Source organism: Pterocles gutturalis, unplaced genomic scaffold, assembly GCF_000699245.1.
Source record: "Pterocles gutturalis isolate BGI_N339 unplaced genomic scaffold, ASM69924v1 scaffold47597, whole genome shotgun sequence".
In the NCBI taxonomy this organism is placed as follows: domain Eukaryota; kingdom Metazoa; phylum Chordata; class Aves; order Pterocliformes; family Pteroclidae; genus Pterocles; species Pterocles gutturalis.
The window spans coordinates 3225-18938 of record NW_010111950.1 but is presented as its reverse complement, the minus strand read 5'-3'; the positions used below and the strand labels follow the sequence as shown (position 1 = coordinate 18938).

The 15714-nt window shown below is 41.3% G+C and overlaps 1 protein-coding gene across 1 annotated transcript in view; it reads right to left on the bottom strand.

Moving 5' to 3' along the window:
* Window positions 1-11218: 11218 nt before the first annotated feature.
* The window catches only part of TNFRSF11B (tumor necrosis factor receptor superfamily, member 11b), a gene marked incomplete at its 5' end in the record, with an annotated part of 7111 nt that continues 2615 nt past the window's right edge, over window positions 11219-15714 (bottom strand). The window contains 3 exon segments of the mRNA XM_010073872.1: window positions 11219-12358; window positions 13495-13719; window positions 14041-14235. Coding sequence (XP_010072174.1) covers window positions 11970-12358; window positions 13495-13719; window positions 14041-14235 — 809 coding nt within the window.

Here is a 15714-nt window from a genome sequence, read left to right as displayed (position 1 = left end):
GATTCTGTGATTCTGTGATTCTCTTTAGTGTGTCAGCTCTTCTGAAGCCTTTCCTCATTACATCATTCCTCACTGTCTACTCCAGTGCCATAGAAAGAAGGACAAGTTACACTCCCCAAGTGTGAAAGCACTTTTTGATTCAGGGCCATATGAATGCACATAGGCTGCTAAAGCAGGAACATCAGCAATTACTAAGAATTGAAGGGCCTTTCTTCCAAAAAGGGCTAAATACTGATTTCCTCCTTGCATGCTCTTTCCAGATTTTCCACAGAAGTCACAAATATTAATTTGTGCCATAAACCAGAGCTACTTGTCAGAGTAACAGACAATCATATCCGACGTCACATAAAAGCTGCTTTCAATGTTTGTTGAACACAAATCAAGTAATTTTCATCTGAAGAAAAGTAATGGATAACCCAGGTGAAAAAAAGGCAAATAAGCATGTCTGTCTTTGAGCTCTTCAAACACAGTCACTTCAACACCCTGTTATTGCTCTCGCTTGGTAAGAGAAGCTCCTTTAAATACCTTCTGCCAACTCTCTTAAAAGTTTGGCTTCTCTTCTGAAGAGATGCAGAAGTGCAGGCAAAATCCTTACTACTTTGCAACTTTGGGCCCTGTTTGTTTTGGATGTGGTGATTAGTGGTTTTGATTTACTAATCTGGCTTTATTAAGGGGCTGTACACCGCTATCCCACAAAGAACAGCCTGCAAGGCAGAGAAAGACAGGGACGTGCCAGGGCAGAAAGTGGGACAGGGCATCTACACCATTTGAGTGTACCATAATGTAAAAAATTGGGGCCTTTTTAAAAAAAATGATCTAAGTCAAGGGGAAAATGAAATTAATTTTGTTCCCTACCATCCTCTCAGGTAGAAGATAGAGGCAACCGATAGAAGAGGGCTGCTTCAGTCAGGAACGAAGAATTTTTTTCAGTCCCCGTTTTCTCTAGTCCCTCATCATAGCAGGCAGCCGTAGTCCAGTACTTTCTGTCCTTTTTTACACGGAGGAATTAAGTAGTTCTGTCCCTGCCCCACAAACCGTTTGTGACAGTGCCTGCTAAAGGAAAAGTTTTCTGCATCTGTTTAATCTCAGAAAATATATCCACAATATGTGTACACAGTATAAAATAATACTTTATTTTCTGTCCCCCAGTATTCTAAGAAATCAGATGCAACCATTTGTTGTATAACCATAAGTACATGATTTAATTATTTCTGAAGATTTAAATACTTTTCTTTCCTCCTGATTTTACAGGCACGTACAGCTTTTGTGTGAACTGGAACCACTCCACTTAACTGCAGTCAAGTGGGGTTGACTCCCACATTAGTTCAGCTCAGCTCTTTTATGCTTAGAAAATAAAAACAGGATTACGAAAACAACAGATTTTTTTTCTCTTTAAGATTTAAGTTGAAGATATTACATTTGCTTTTGTTTGGTTTGGGAGAGGGGAAACAGAATTGCTTGTCTGACTTCAAATAAGTAAGTCTCTTCAGAAGGAAAAGCTTAGTTTAACCCCTGGCTTTGAATTCAAGAGTGCTTTGAAATTTTCCCATGTGAATGATCTAAACTCTTTGACTTTCTCAGCTGGGGTTCCCTCAGCTGTTCCTGACACAGAAGGGGGAAGTTTCACATTGGGGGAAATACTTGAGCCCCTTTGGGCTCTGCCCTTCCATGGCTGCAGCCGCTCTGTGCGGGACGTGGCTTTGTGGCCATGGGAGAGGAACAGAGCATTTAGGCCAGACTGATGCAGTTAGGGAATAACAAAGCCAAAGCTCACTCCTTTGCCATATTCAAACAAACCACAGCGCCAAATCTAAGGCATTGGACTGAGCAGCAAACTGTGAAGTGTTAACTATAGTTGACAGAGACAATATGAAATATTTTGCTTCTCCACTTGTAGTGTATTGATATGATTTTTATCAGAGATTTAAAAGGACACCAAACTGTTGTCTCAAGGTAACACTGGAGAAGTGACCCATGGACCTAATATGAGATTTATTTTTTTCCCCTCTGCTCTTGCCATCAGCAAGCAGGCACTAACCATTTCTCTTGAGCTTCCTACTGTTTCCAGTAGCAAGTAAGTCTTGGTAGTAGAAGTTGACAGATTGCTGCTCCTAGTGATAAGCCCTGTTTTCTCCTCTAGCTGTAAATGCATATCCAAGAACTAGATATCTCATTTGTGATTCTTTCACGTTGTCTGTGGCCCCTTTCCACTGGTGGAACCACAGCAGAGTGTAGAGAGAGGTTGGTCTGCAGTAGGCTGCAGAGTCCAGTCATTCTCTTATGTTTTCAGTAAATAAAAGAAAACTACGAATCAAGGTACACAGGCATGCAACACCAGCCCAAGCAAGACCAGAATCAGGTAGCCACTGAAAAATTCAATTTATCTTCGCAGAGAAATTCACAAGTAAAAAGGAACCGAAACAGGGTTCGCAGAAAATCTGCGGAGACCAGACTGAAACCAGACACATTAGCATAACCCAGAAAGTCTTTGGGCAATCAGGTGCCTGTCTCTGCGAGCTCAAAATTCCCCTTCAGCACAACCAGTAAATGCTTGCCTGGGAGGGAGAAGTGAAAAGCCAGTGAATCTGAAATCTGAGCTTCCACAAGAATTTCTCTGGTTGGCGCTCAGCGTTGTATTTGGGGGATTAAAATGGCTGCGAGACAGGATGTCGGGTGGCTGGGTTGGCTCCCGGGGGCTGCGGTTATTGCTCGGGTAATCCCGCACAGTATAGCTGAGCTAAAACTAAGTTGTATTCATTTCTCTTCGGCCCATCTTTCCAGAAGCAAGAAGATTTTTCTTACCCTGAATAAACATTGAAAAAGCATTTTTCCTTATAATTCTTTGTCTGAAGACTGTAGCTGTCATACTGAAAGTATTTCCTTTCACAGCAATGACTATCTACGCTGGCAATGGTGTCGACTGGCTCCATTTCACTTGCCTGTGGCAATTTAATTTTTCAGCAGCTCTTTTCTTTAAAACATTTAGAAATCCAATAGAAACAAGTAGGCCTTGGACATGCAAAGAATACCAGGCACAAACCTTAAATCATAACTAAAACCAAATGTAATAAGTAAGGCACATGCCTGACGTGGGGCTGAAGATTCCCTTATGCTTTTGGGCATAAGATGTTCGACTGAAGTCACAAGTGACATATGGTAAATCCAATGCCCTCCTGCAAAGGGCAGTTCCAAAATGTCCATTAGAAATAAGTGTTTTCTCGTCCATTTCAGGTTTTACTCGGAGTAAGGAGGGTTACATTGTTTGCCTCCCTCTTGCTTTCCCATTTCTACACCTTTCTTCTTCCTGCCTGAATAATGCAACTGTCCTACTTCTTCATATCAGATCTCAGTATTGAGCCATCAGCACTGGTGAGTCAGCATCCTTTCCCACAAGATTCAGTACTTGGGATTTTTCAGGGAAACACTGCCAGCTTGTTATGCCTCAATGGGAATTTTTTTGGAAAATACCTTACATTTGGAACATAAAAAACCCACCCCTGAGCATTATGCAGATGATAGCCAAGGACCCATTATCCTCCCGGAGGATACCTTACCAAGAAGGTTGTAAACTGTTCAGGAGGTGGGAAAATTACTCCAAGCCTCCCTCCAGTTCTGGCAAGAGGTTCCTTCCAGGCATCTCTGAATTGAACATTAACTTACTCTGAAGCAAGAGTGAATCCAGGTCTGAATTTGAAACCTAGTGTTCTCCTACAAAAGAGAAACTCAGGTGTTTATTAAAGAATTCTAGAAATTTTTATTCTTCTTCTTCTTATTTTAATTATTTTAATTAGCCAACTCTGGAAGTATGCATTTATTTCTACAGTTAAACTTTCCGTGGGTATGGTATTTCTGGAGCATGAGAGCAAACCCAGGAAACTGCTGATGAAGTACTTCCTGTGCTAAATGGGCTTGTAGGTATTTTAGCCTTTAGCAAGGCTAACCAGGCAACGGGAGTGATGCTTTTTGCGTGTGTGTCAGATTTATTGTTGCTCCAGCAAAACAGGAGCATGTATCTTATAAATACCTTCACCGTGGGAGCAATGATGATTCTTCACAGGACTGTATTTTCCTAGCTTAAGGGTTTTCCTAGTCATTACCCTTCATATAAGCCAGGCTTTTTCGTTGTCGGAGTTCTTTTATTCTGTATTCTGTGGGTGTTTGAGTTTGTCCTATGCCCTTCAGGATTATATTGTGGAGTGTCGCGGTAACCACCCTCTTACCATGGTGTCAGAGGCAGCAGGGAGATTTGTGTGGGACTAGGTGCAATTTCTGCAGTTTCAAAGCATCTTGTAAATACAGCATGGCACAGAGCAATAGCGTGGTGCTTTGCCGTCCTGTTCGCTGCTGATGAAGCCTTTGCACCGCCAGAATATTTTCATCGGGGTCAGCTACTTAAGGTGGGGTGGCTCCGGGGTTAATGCTGCTCCTTGCAGTCTCAGTTGGTGCCTTGCAGGTTTTCTGCATGGTGACAGGAGGATGGCAGCATGGCTGGGCAGGAGAGGAGTAACACGCACTGTCACAGCAGAGACATTTACTCTGCAAGAGCAGAGGAAGGAATTGCATCAATGAACTGCGAACAGCAAGAAAGCAGAAGCAGTGGTAATAGGGCTATTGCGTGATCAGAACAGTTGTGAGGGAACAAGGATGATGGGACATGAACAGTCAGACTGGTGTGTGTCTCACCCAATATTGTTCTTGTCGAAGTGCTTCTCTTTGTACATGTAGAAGCACTCTACAATTAGTTTAATTGAAGAGAACCCTAAATTAATGGTACCTGACTTGGAGTTTGAATTCACAGTGCTGAACAGAGGGGTTTTCCTACTTTTTTGGGCAGAACTCCTACAATTAAACCTCTGGCCTCATTACAGACTCCCCCAGCCCTGCATGCTGAGTCCATCAGACAGCTCCTGGCACACTGCGCTGCCATCAGTTTGATGTGCCAGACGATTGCAGGGGAAGATGCGCTTCTTCTAAGAACTTTTTGGAGTTATTCTGAGGTTATTACAGTTAAAATAGAAGGAGATTTTTTTTTTTCTTCATCTTTGAAATAAAAAGTGCAAACCTGTAGGCCTTCAAATCCTTTCAGATTTGTGCAGTTGGGTAAACTCCAGCATTCAGCCCCCTGCTGCAAACCCCTAAGCTAGGATGTAAGAACTCCTCTGTGTGATGAGTAAAACCTCACAGGATCCCTCGAACAGGATATGCTGTCTGCTAGGGAATGATTAATAAAAATGGAATACGTGGGGTAGTTTCAGGTTTACTGTCATAGTAGGGTTACAAAATTAGCTACAGCATCTACTGTTTACTCTGGCTGATAAATGAATCCACCCCTCCTTGAGTGAAAGATATCTTTCCTGCCTCTGAAGAACCGCTGGCTCCCCGGGCTCTCTGGGATAAGATTTCTGCTTCACATGTTTTTCTATTTCCATTGACTTCTGCGGAGCCACTCCATACTTGTGCAGACAGCAACTGTGGGGGAACCAAGCCCATGGCCTCCAGCGGTGCACAGGGGACGAGCGATGCTGTCCTGGAGATGCAAAGCAATTCGGGTCTGTACATGCCACCCCATGTACACACTGACCCCACACACCCACCGACCCCACGCACCCACCGACCCCACGCAGGCTTGCTCCACACCCACCAGCCCCATGGCTCGAGTCCGTCCTTGGCCTGCAGGGATAGAAATCCACATCCTTACCATGGGGTCAGTGGCCACAGCCCTCCATCCCTCTTTTTGGAAGCTGAGATACTGCCCAGGCGGTAAGTGTGGGTTATGCTGGGTGGGACATCTCATAGCCTGCAGATGAGGCTGCTTTCCTCAGGGGATGGAGAAGAGGAGGGAGAACATTGTGGGTCCTGGCCACCACTTTCTGTCCCAGCAGGTGCTTCTTTCTCTGCCTCTTTAATATAAATGCAGCCTCTGCCTGCATTTTCTTCTATGCCTGTTTAATGCAAATGCAGACCCTGCCTGCCCATTTCTCTAAGACTGTTTAATACACTCTCGGCTGCTGGTGTGTCCTGTCCTGTCTCCAGGCTGAGTCAGGGCCCCTTCCCAGCAGCTGGTGGGTAGAAGCCCCTGAGGCTGGGGAGGAGGGAGTCCACCCCTGCTGCCGCCTCCCTGCCTGTGCACACTGCTGGGCAAGGAGAGGGGGGCACCAGTGGCTCCCGGTGTGGCAGGAAAGTGAAGCAATTTTCTGTGCCCAAAGGGATCACTTGGGTGGATCGCACCACGAGGGACAGCCAGGGTATGAGACCATGTTTCACAGAGATGTCTAAGCCAGGGATAGGATGAGGAGGGAGAGACCGAGTTTCAGCACACAGACTTTTGCAGCAATTTCCTTGTCAGGGCTGAACATGCTTGTGCTGAGTTTAAAGCATCCAAGTCTTTGCAGGGTAGAGAGGGAGCTTGGGAGCATCACTGGGTCACCACTTCTGCAGCTGGGCATTGAACTGCTTCGGTGCTGCCATCACTTGCCTGTGAGCATCCTCCACCAACACAACATCACCCAAATACTGCTGTAGGGTCTTGGCCATTAGCTGCCAAAGAACTCTCTTCCTTTCAAAGAAGAGAGATTTGTTTTCTGAGTGCTTGGTTTTGGTGATTATTTCAAGAGAGAAAGTCGATTTTGAGGCACAAAGTGTAATTTTCCTGCATCGTTCCTCTGGCTTCTTGAGGTTTCAGCATGTCAGTCTTAGACTTTCAAAACACGTCTCAACAGCAGTAACTACCCATTCCTTGTATCCCCGTGCTGGCTCCCAACCCACGCGGTGTAAAACCAAACTGCTCTTCTCTACCTCCCGGAGACCGGAATAGCCTGGTTTCCCGCCGGCTTCACCGGCCTGCCAGCCACTCTCAGCTTATTTTGTTGCAATCCAAAGAACACACCCTTCTTCAAGCATTGACGCATCTCCTGAGTGTGGACGCCCTTCCCGAAAATGTCGATCTATGTTAGTCTTCTCTAACTCCAGCAAGGAGAGAGAGGGTCCTGCAAGCTTGCTGATATTTAGGCACCTTGATCTTTGGCATCTCTGTCTCTCCCCTTCAAAGAATGCAAAGACCTCATCCATCTCTTACCAACACTGAGTTTCCGTTGTGTTTTGTAGGACTCATCATCCTTTAGGATGCATCATTTCATCCATCTTAAGTGCCATAGGCAGAGCTGAAGCGCAATACCGACACCACACCACTGGTACTATCAATAGACAGGAATCCTGTTTTGTGTGCTGATGAAGTTCTGCACATCCAGAATGATACATGTCCTAGTTGTCAGTAAGTTTATTTATTTATTTAAAAGTGGATGAAGACTTTAATTCTTAGATAAAGAAAAAAAGGAGAAAAATATTCTTCAGAAAGTTCTCTCTTCACGGTTATTGAACCACGCCCTGTCCTCTTTGTATAAGAAATATTGCCAAAGCCACAATCTTTCGTCATGTGGTTCCTTTTAAATAACCTCCTAGGTACTGAAGGTCAGGAATATTTTAAAAAAATAGCCTGGTAGTATGAAAGAACCTTTTTTAAATGCGAAAAGACAAACAGAGGAATCCTACGCAAACTTGCCATAAATACAAGGGATGAGGATGATGGTGAGTGGAATAAACTACGTTCATGTTGCACTCACCTGCTTTAGTTCGTCTCAAATTTTATTCAGTTCAAAACTCTAATATAAAAATAGAATTACTCAATTGATTGCAATTCTGAGTCCATTCTCATAGCCCTTTCCCATAGATTTGTCCTTCAACTCTGCTTGGAATAGTCACTTACACAATGACTACAGCCTTTGCTTTGTAGATATTTTTATCCATCCTCACTACTGAGCTTATTGCCAATATTGGTTCTACCATCTAATTAAGGTGAAGGAAGAAAAATGTAAAAATTTCTTTTTTCAGTTATTTTCATCCATTTTTTTTGCTTCTCCACATTATTTAAAAAATATTTTGAAGGGTGGATATTTCCTATATTTGACATTTGTCCAAAATTGAATAGTTTCTGATAGTCTGCAGAAACTGCTGGTTCTTTTGTCTATAAATACTTGCTGGTTTCAGAGCCACAGTTTTGAATTACTTTGAGGCTGAAAATATGGGCACTTTGAACGTGATTCACAAGCAAACAAGATACCTCTGCCTTGGAGATGGCAATGTTGACCCATGCCAAGATGGTCAGGATGGGTGTCTGAGGGTGATGAAGGGTTTGGTTTAATTGAATTCATCACCTCTGCCTGCCAAAGCCCCCAGTGCAAGTTGTATTCACGGTGTGTGGTGTGTGTGAGTGCATGGTGTTTTGTTACAGACGTGTGCATTCCTAACCAATTTTTGAACCTTCAGTATCCAGCTCTCTGAAGTTTTTAGAAGCTGTATAATACCAGGCTTTATTTTAAAACATTCGGTCTATAGCAGACTACTTTATTGATTGGTAATTTTCCTATCAGAGCATCCATGAGTCACAGTCAGAGACCAGGAACCTGTTGTGCTTGGTGATGTGCGTAGTGTAAAGAAAGATGATTAAAGAGCATAATATCTAGTTTCTTCTTTAATTTCCCTTCTACTCCAGAACTTCATGTATTTCCTGGGACCTAAGAGACTGCCTTGCTGGAGGACAAGTGCATATAAAAAAAAGAGCTAAAAATGGGGTTATAGAAAATTTTTAAATCATAAGGTTCTGCTTTAAACCCATGCTATTTTTTGATAACTGAGGGCTGTTGCCACTGTTTGAGAGCATGGCTGGATGGACGACAGCTGAGGAACCTGCCTGAAAGCCCTTCTCATTGTGTCCCTCAAATACCCCTGAAACTGCTTTTCCTTTTTCTCAGCAAAGGAGAAACCGACACAATGGGACAACCGCTGCCCCTTCCCAGAGGCAGCAGAGGCAGCAGACTCCTCTCTCCTCCCTGTTCCTCTCCCCCTTTCCACCCCAAGGCAGGGGCAGCCTCACCCTGGCTGGCATCTGGTGGAACGTTCACATTCGCCTGAGCCTGGTCCCCAGCCAGGCTGGGAGGAGGACAGGCACTGGTACCCCAGCAGGGCAGGGCACCCCGAGCACAGCATCCCCACTCGTGTCACCCCCATGGCCCAGCTCTGGCTCATTGTCCCCAGCCCTTGCACTCCCTCCTTCCCCCCACCTCTCCCTCCCTGCAGCTGCATTTTCTCTGTGCCTCAGACACGGGGACCCCTCGCCCACCTGCTGCCCACTGCACAACTCCTCCTTCCTCCTGCAACCTTCCCTGAAAAACAAACCACCACCCCCAAACCCACACTTTTTTCCAAGCAATCCTCCCACTTTCTGTTTGCCTCACCCTCTCCCTCATTATCCTAGGTCTTGCTTTTGTTTGTCTTGGCTATTTTGGGCCGGAGGCTCTTTGGGGAAGGGAATACGGTTTACACGTCGCCTGCTCAGGATGTGAATTGTTTGATTCCTTCCAGCTGAGAGAAGCTGAATTGATAAATGAGGCATAAACTGGCTGAGAAGTGCCTACCTGAGCCTGGGCACCTGGTTAGCTGAATCAGCTTTAACAGGTGTAATTCATTAAACAGGTGTAACTTTGTGTTTAGGTAAAAAAAAAAAAAAATCCTATTTTAAAAGGCATAAGTAATAGTTTAAAGCTAAAGTTTCCCAGGAAATCCAGTCAGGGCTATAGGCTACTGTAGTGAAGTATAGCATGTTCATATGGTAGCTATAGCATAAACTATACTGCCTGGGTCTGAGCACCTTCTTCAGTGTTGTAATTCATGAAAGACCACAAACATTTCGTGTTATTTACGATGAGAGTTACAAATAATTAGTTGGAATGTGGAAGCATGGATGTGTAAGTTAAAAACAGTACCATGGACTAAGAAGCAACTGTGCTTTTCTCAAGCCAATAGCTCTGTTAAAGTGATTCCACTGATACATTTTTTAACTGTATTACTACTTTATACTATAACTACACTACCAATTGTTAAATTGTTGTATTAAACAGAGCTAACGTAGAAAGGAATAGATGGAAATGTTTGTAAAAGGTGTGTGGGATCCTCTTCATTTCGCTGCCAGTCAGATGATTATTCTAATTTTAATACCTACAACACCCCAAACCTCCACACCTGGCAGTCATGGAAACACCTGGTCTCTATTTTGCAGATTTGAGACTCTGTTGTTATCATCTTTTAAGCCTTTTAATTATATGTAAAAACTATTTCTGTTGTAAAAGTATGTAAATTATTTCAAATGAATCAACACAAAGCTAGGAATTTTTTGCATATGTTCAGCACCTTTTCTGAGCTACGCTGATAAATGAGATGCTAAAATATAGCTTCTGAAATATAAAAGGGAGTTTATTCTTTTTGAAACAAAAAGTGATGTGGGAATTCAGTGAAAAAGGAAACTTGAGTATTTTAAAGCAATATGTCCCATTTGTACTCTCTGTAAGGAGAGCACTTCTGATGAGCACCTATCGTATCAACCAGGAATCTCTTTCTCGTTCTTTGCTTAAGATCCTCTCATCTGCAATAGGGGAATATTTGTCATACAATGCTAAATGCTGATGGCTTTTCCTTCCTTTACACAAGGAAAAAGAATATGTTGAATACTCAAGCTCTGTTCACATGGTTTAAAGGAAAAAAACAAGAGTAGTCTCTCTCTGCAGCCACCAAAGCCTTTGGCTTGCGCCATGAATGATCACTGGTCCTTAAAATTATGTGATTTTCTGATAACAACATTCATACACTCTCTGTTCCCTTTTTTTCCGGGCCCACCTCTTTGCAGGTGCCTCATTCTGCAGCTGAGGGCAATGGTAAATGATTTTTTTTTTTTAACGTGACCTCTCTGTGCTCCCTTCCTTTAAACATAGTGGCAATACGTGAGGCTTTCCAAGCCTGTCAGGGCCATGCATCATCTTTCCTCCATGAAATTACAAGCTGTGGTTAGGGCAAAGGTTGTGAGCTCTCCAAGAATGATGCCGGGCCAAGAGTGATGCTGGGCCAAATGCATCCATGGAGTTGTAATCAGTTGTATTGCAACCGCCTGGGACCTCTGAACTAGAGCCTTTAATGCTTTTTACCTTATTTTACACCTGTAAGGTGACCATGAAAATCCAGTACCGGTCAATATTTACTTGGCTCACATATTAACTACTAGACCTGACAGGGAGTAGCAGAGAGCCAAGCCCAAGATAAGCAGCAAAATTCACATGGTCTGTCTTTGTTATTAGTTCCTACTTCAGAGTCAAGAGAAAAACACCACTCAAAAAGTAGACTGAAAAATTTAATTGTTTTATAAAATAAGATTATGAAAGTCTATGTAAAAATCCAGCTTCTTAAATATGGTACATTCACTTCCTCACAGAATATTTAAATATTCAGGTCACTTACACTGTATTTTCACTGTATTTGAGTTAAAATCATTGGATAAATTAAAACATCCCTACCAAAAGATACCACAACTTATACAAATAAAACTAAGGAATAATACTTTTTTTTAAAAATACAAAATGTAAAGAAATTAATAACTCTTAGAGCATGCTACAAAATTTTGCCAGAAAAATATATGGGATCATATTTGTTTAACTAAAAAATATACAGTGTGCTTTTCATTTCGCTTCCTAAAATTCAGTCTCATACAATTTCCATTATAACTTAATAAATATGTACAACAAAACCATTTATTCCTCAAAGAATATAAATAGCAAATACTGTAGTAGAGCCTGGTCCAGCATCCTTTTCTCATCTAGTGACTATAGTGGGGTTTCTCAACTCTCAATGTGCAAAAATGTAGAATCAGGCTCTTAGTGTTATCAACAAGTTAATAGCTTTTACAAAAGAGATTTTATTTAAAAAAAAAAAAAAACCAACCTCCAAAAACACTGCAAAAGACTTAGAGTTGTTCCAGTCAGGCATTTCTATAAATAGTAAGACATAATGTAGGAAAACAATGTTCCAGTTTAATTACTGCTGGCAGTAATTAGGGAAAAATAGTCAGTGGAAATGAACAATATCCTGAATTAGACACATCTTGCTTTCACTGATTTAATGTTGTTCCCTATCATTTCTAGAAGGAGTTTCTGGTATAATCTATACATTGTAAATCTGTGAAGAAACTTTATCACCTTCTTCAGACTTTGAATGGTTGGTTTTGGAAAGTGGTATGTTTTCAAGTGCTTCAGTCCATACATTAAACCTTTAATGGTGTCTTGGTCACCATTCTTTATTCTCCATAGATTGAGAAGCTTCAGAACTTGCTCTGCAGGTTGACATAGTTTCATTGTGCGCTCGATATCTTCTTTTCCCACTTTCTTGCCTGGTAAGCTTGCCATCAGTGTGTTGAGATGTTCAAAGGTGAGGTTCAGGTGGCCAATATGCTTTAAGACACTATTTTCGCAAACATCGATATCTATAGAAAGCAAAAAAGGACAAGGCATTACAACTTTACCATGGCCTGCAAAAAAACTTCCAAAATTTCAAGGTGAATGTTTCTTCCCAATTTTTTTTTTCACTTTATTTCAAATAATTCTCTCAGAACTGCTTTTTTTAAGGCTCCAATTATGAAAAACACTTAAGAATTTAATTAACTTTGCAAATACAAACAGCACAAATTACAAACAAACTTCACAGCAAGTATTTATTGCTATATACTTGTTTCATCTGTCTTGTAAAATGTTGTGTATGTGATAGGATTCCTAATATTTGGCTCCAGTGAATAAAAATTTTGCTCTTCTTCTTCAGAAATGTCAAGCTTTGATAAAGTAGTAATTTTGGGTTTTGAAGTACTCTAGACACTTCATAGTCTGACATAAGCATACATACTAAAAGGAGAGGGGAAAAAACCCATTTCTGCAGAATTTTTCAAATCTATTCTGAGTGGACAAGAGGTTGTTTGCATGTAGCGGTTCTTGATGGTAGCTTACATGAAGAGAGTTGGCCTGGCTCTCATAAAAACCTCGATGTTAACATTGCAGCACTATTTCACCTTTGACACCTGTCTTGGCAGATTCAGCACAAAGCAGTGAATTGGCATGACAAATCGGTACCAGGAGGGACAAAGGAGGGAAAGCCTGTCTGTGTATTCCTCACTCCCATGCATCCCCATTCCGTGAATAGATGTCCTAGTCCGAGCTGTCAATCTCCTCTTTCCAGAAAACAAATTGCACTCTCAGTTGCAGACAACCACCTCCCTCTAACCTCACCAGCCACTGCTCAGATATAAGAGTGGGAAACTTTCTCTCTAGTTGATCAAAATTCTTCATGTGTTGTGCAGTCCCAAAAGGGGATCTTGGCTGTGACACCACACTTGCTCCCAGTGGGGCTACAGGTCTGGGAACAATTCAGCCCTAACTGATCAGGAGAAGCTGAATTCTGTTCCTGCTTCCCCTTGACTTCATTGTGCTTACTGCATCAATAAATCTCAGGTAAGCCCGGCAGGTCCTCCTCAGAGCACAGCACATCACCAGGAGGCATTTGATCCCAAGCAATTTTTAAAACACTATTTAGAAGGTTGCTTTTAATATATGTGCTATCAAAATAACGTACCTTGAATAATCTTCTTGACCGTGTCTTGTTCTTTGTTTTGCTGCTTCCATAATTTCAAAAGCTGGAAGGTCTGCTCTTGGGTACCGTGCCTCTGTTTAATCCTTTCAGTATTCTCTGTGCTAACCTTTGTCCCAGGCAAACTGTCTGCTAGTATGTTCAGCCAGTTAGGTGTGAGCTGAGTAGGAACAGCAAACCTGAAAAAAGCCTCTTCGCATAGGGTTACATCTGAAATGAGAAAAAGATTATGTCAGTTGTGCTGATCTCTGTTACCCTGCTTGTCTCTGAAAAAAGAAAAAAGCAAGTAGCAAGGATGATAAGAAAAGATTCTTAAAAAACAAACTAAGAAGTGGTCTTTATCGTGCTGCTGCTCTCTGTGCTTGAGTTCCATTTGGTCTGACCTACAATAATTAAAACCCTACTGTGGCCATCACCAGAGCAGGCAAATGGCTAACAAGCTAGATATTTTTATCATAAACAGTGATACATTCAGTTTAACAATAATTAAAAGCATGTTTTCAGAGCACTGTTCCTTAATCTGATACATACCTATTCCACATTTTTGAGGTGCCGTATCTGTATTTTCTTGACAGACGTTGTCACGAACTGCATTTCCCTTCAATGCTACTTTGAAACCCAGTGCACTACAGTTTGTGTGCTTTAGACATGCTGCTTTGGATGATGTTTCATTTGAGAAAAATCCTTCTGGACATCTCTTACATACAGTGTCACTCTCAGGGGTACCTGTGGAAAGAGGAAAATAATGCATCCAATTACATATAACCTCAACTGCAAACAAAACTCCCAAAAAAACAAGAATGCAAAAATAAAAGAAAATATTCCTCCCTAAATTGTCTTGCCTCTGCTTTTCACATTTCTGATCTATGACGGAATCACATTTAGAAAAAATAAAACACTTTAATTTTTGAAAACAAAAAGATTCTTTAAAAAATGATGTTCCTGCTGCAGTAACAGTGTAAACAGTACTCTTACATACACTTGTTACCAACTTTAAAATCAGTAATTACTGGTTAAATCAGTAATTTAGGAAAGTAATGTCTTTAAATCAGTAATTACTTGAGTCTATTCAGATGTTACATGATGTCTGGCCTTCATCCTTCAGCTGCACAAATATTCTGTAAAATAATTACATGGCACAAGAAACTGCTTTAAATTCTACTCTGCAATATCTGCACAAAACCTTACTCAAATGGGTTACTTTAGTTGTAGCTAAAAATATGACCCAACTAAATATCAACTAAAAGACCCTCTGAAAAGTAACTTCCCTGCTCAAATATTAAATTATACAGGAAAACAGAATTTCAGTAACATTTCTCAATTTTTTTCCTGGCCTTGGATAAATTATTTAAAGCAAAGAAAGTAGATCATCCAATATAGCAAAAACATTATAGCAATATACAATATAGCAATATACAATATAACAATATAGCAATATACATACAGAAGTTTTTCTTGGTGTTTTGTTTTCATAAGGCATAATTTTACTTCAGAATCAAATATATGATACAACAGTAGAATGACAATATATGGTTCTATCACATTGACAAAGAGGAAGAAAATTAATATACGAAATCTGAAACAATGCAAACAGCCTAACCATCAGTGGCAGGAAAATAACAGCACCAATAAATGCTGTATATTCACTCTTAATTCATCTTTATTCAGCCAACATTTAAGCAAGTGCCTAAAGTCTGATATCTGATATTGCATTATTGAACACGAACTTAAGCACATGCTTAAATTTTTTTGAAATAATTGGGAATTATATTTGAATAAGAAAATGCCTCCATCTAGTGCATTTTGGAAGTATTTACATGTGGATGTTTATTTTAATGTTACCTTTTAAGTAAATTTTATTCATTTTGGGCATTTCCTTAGAGAAGAAGAGTACAAATCTCCAGTTTTCAACCAGCTGTGTAATAAAGAATAATACTTGCATACACCCAACGTAGCACTTCTCTCATCAGCCAGCAATTGAAAACCAAGGAGAAATTTTCAGTTGTGCATCTGAAAATCAGAAGCCCTGTACATTGGCCAGCCCCCCAAATCCACTGCTTTCTGCAGCCAAGGCCCTACCCGCAGCAGCAGCACCTGCCCTTGCATTTTCTTGCACGATGTGCACTGCCTGCGGCTCTGGGCTGTACGAAACTCCAGCCAACACCTGCACCTGAGTGGGCAGCAAGTAGCTTTCCGAGAAGTCTG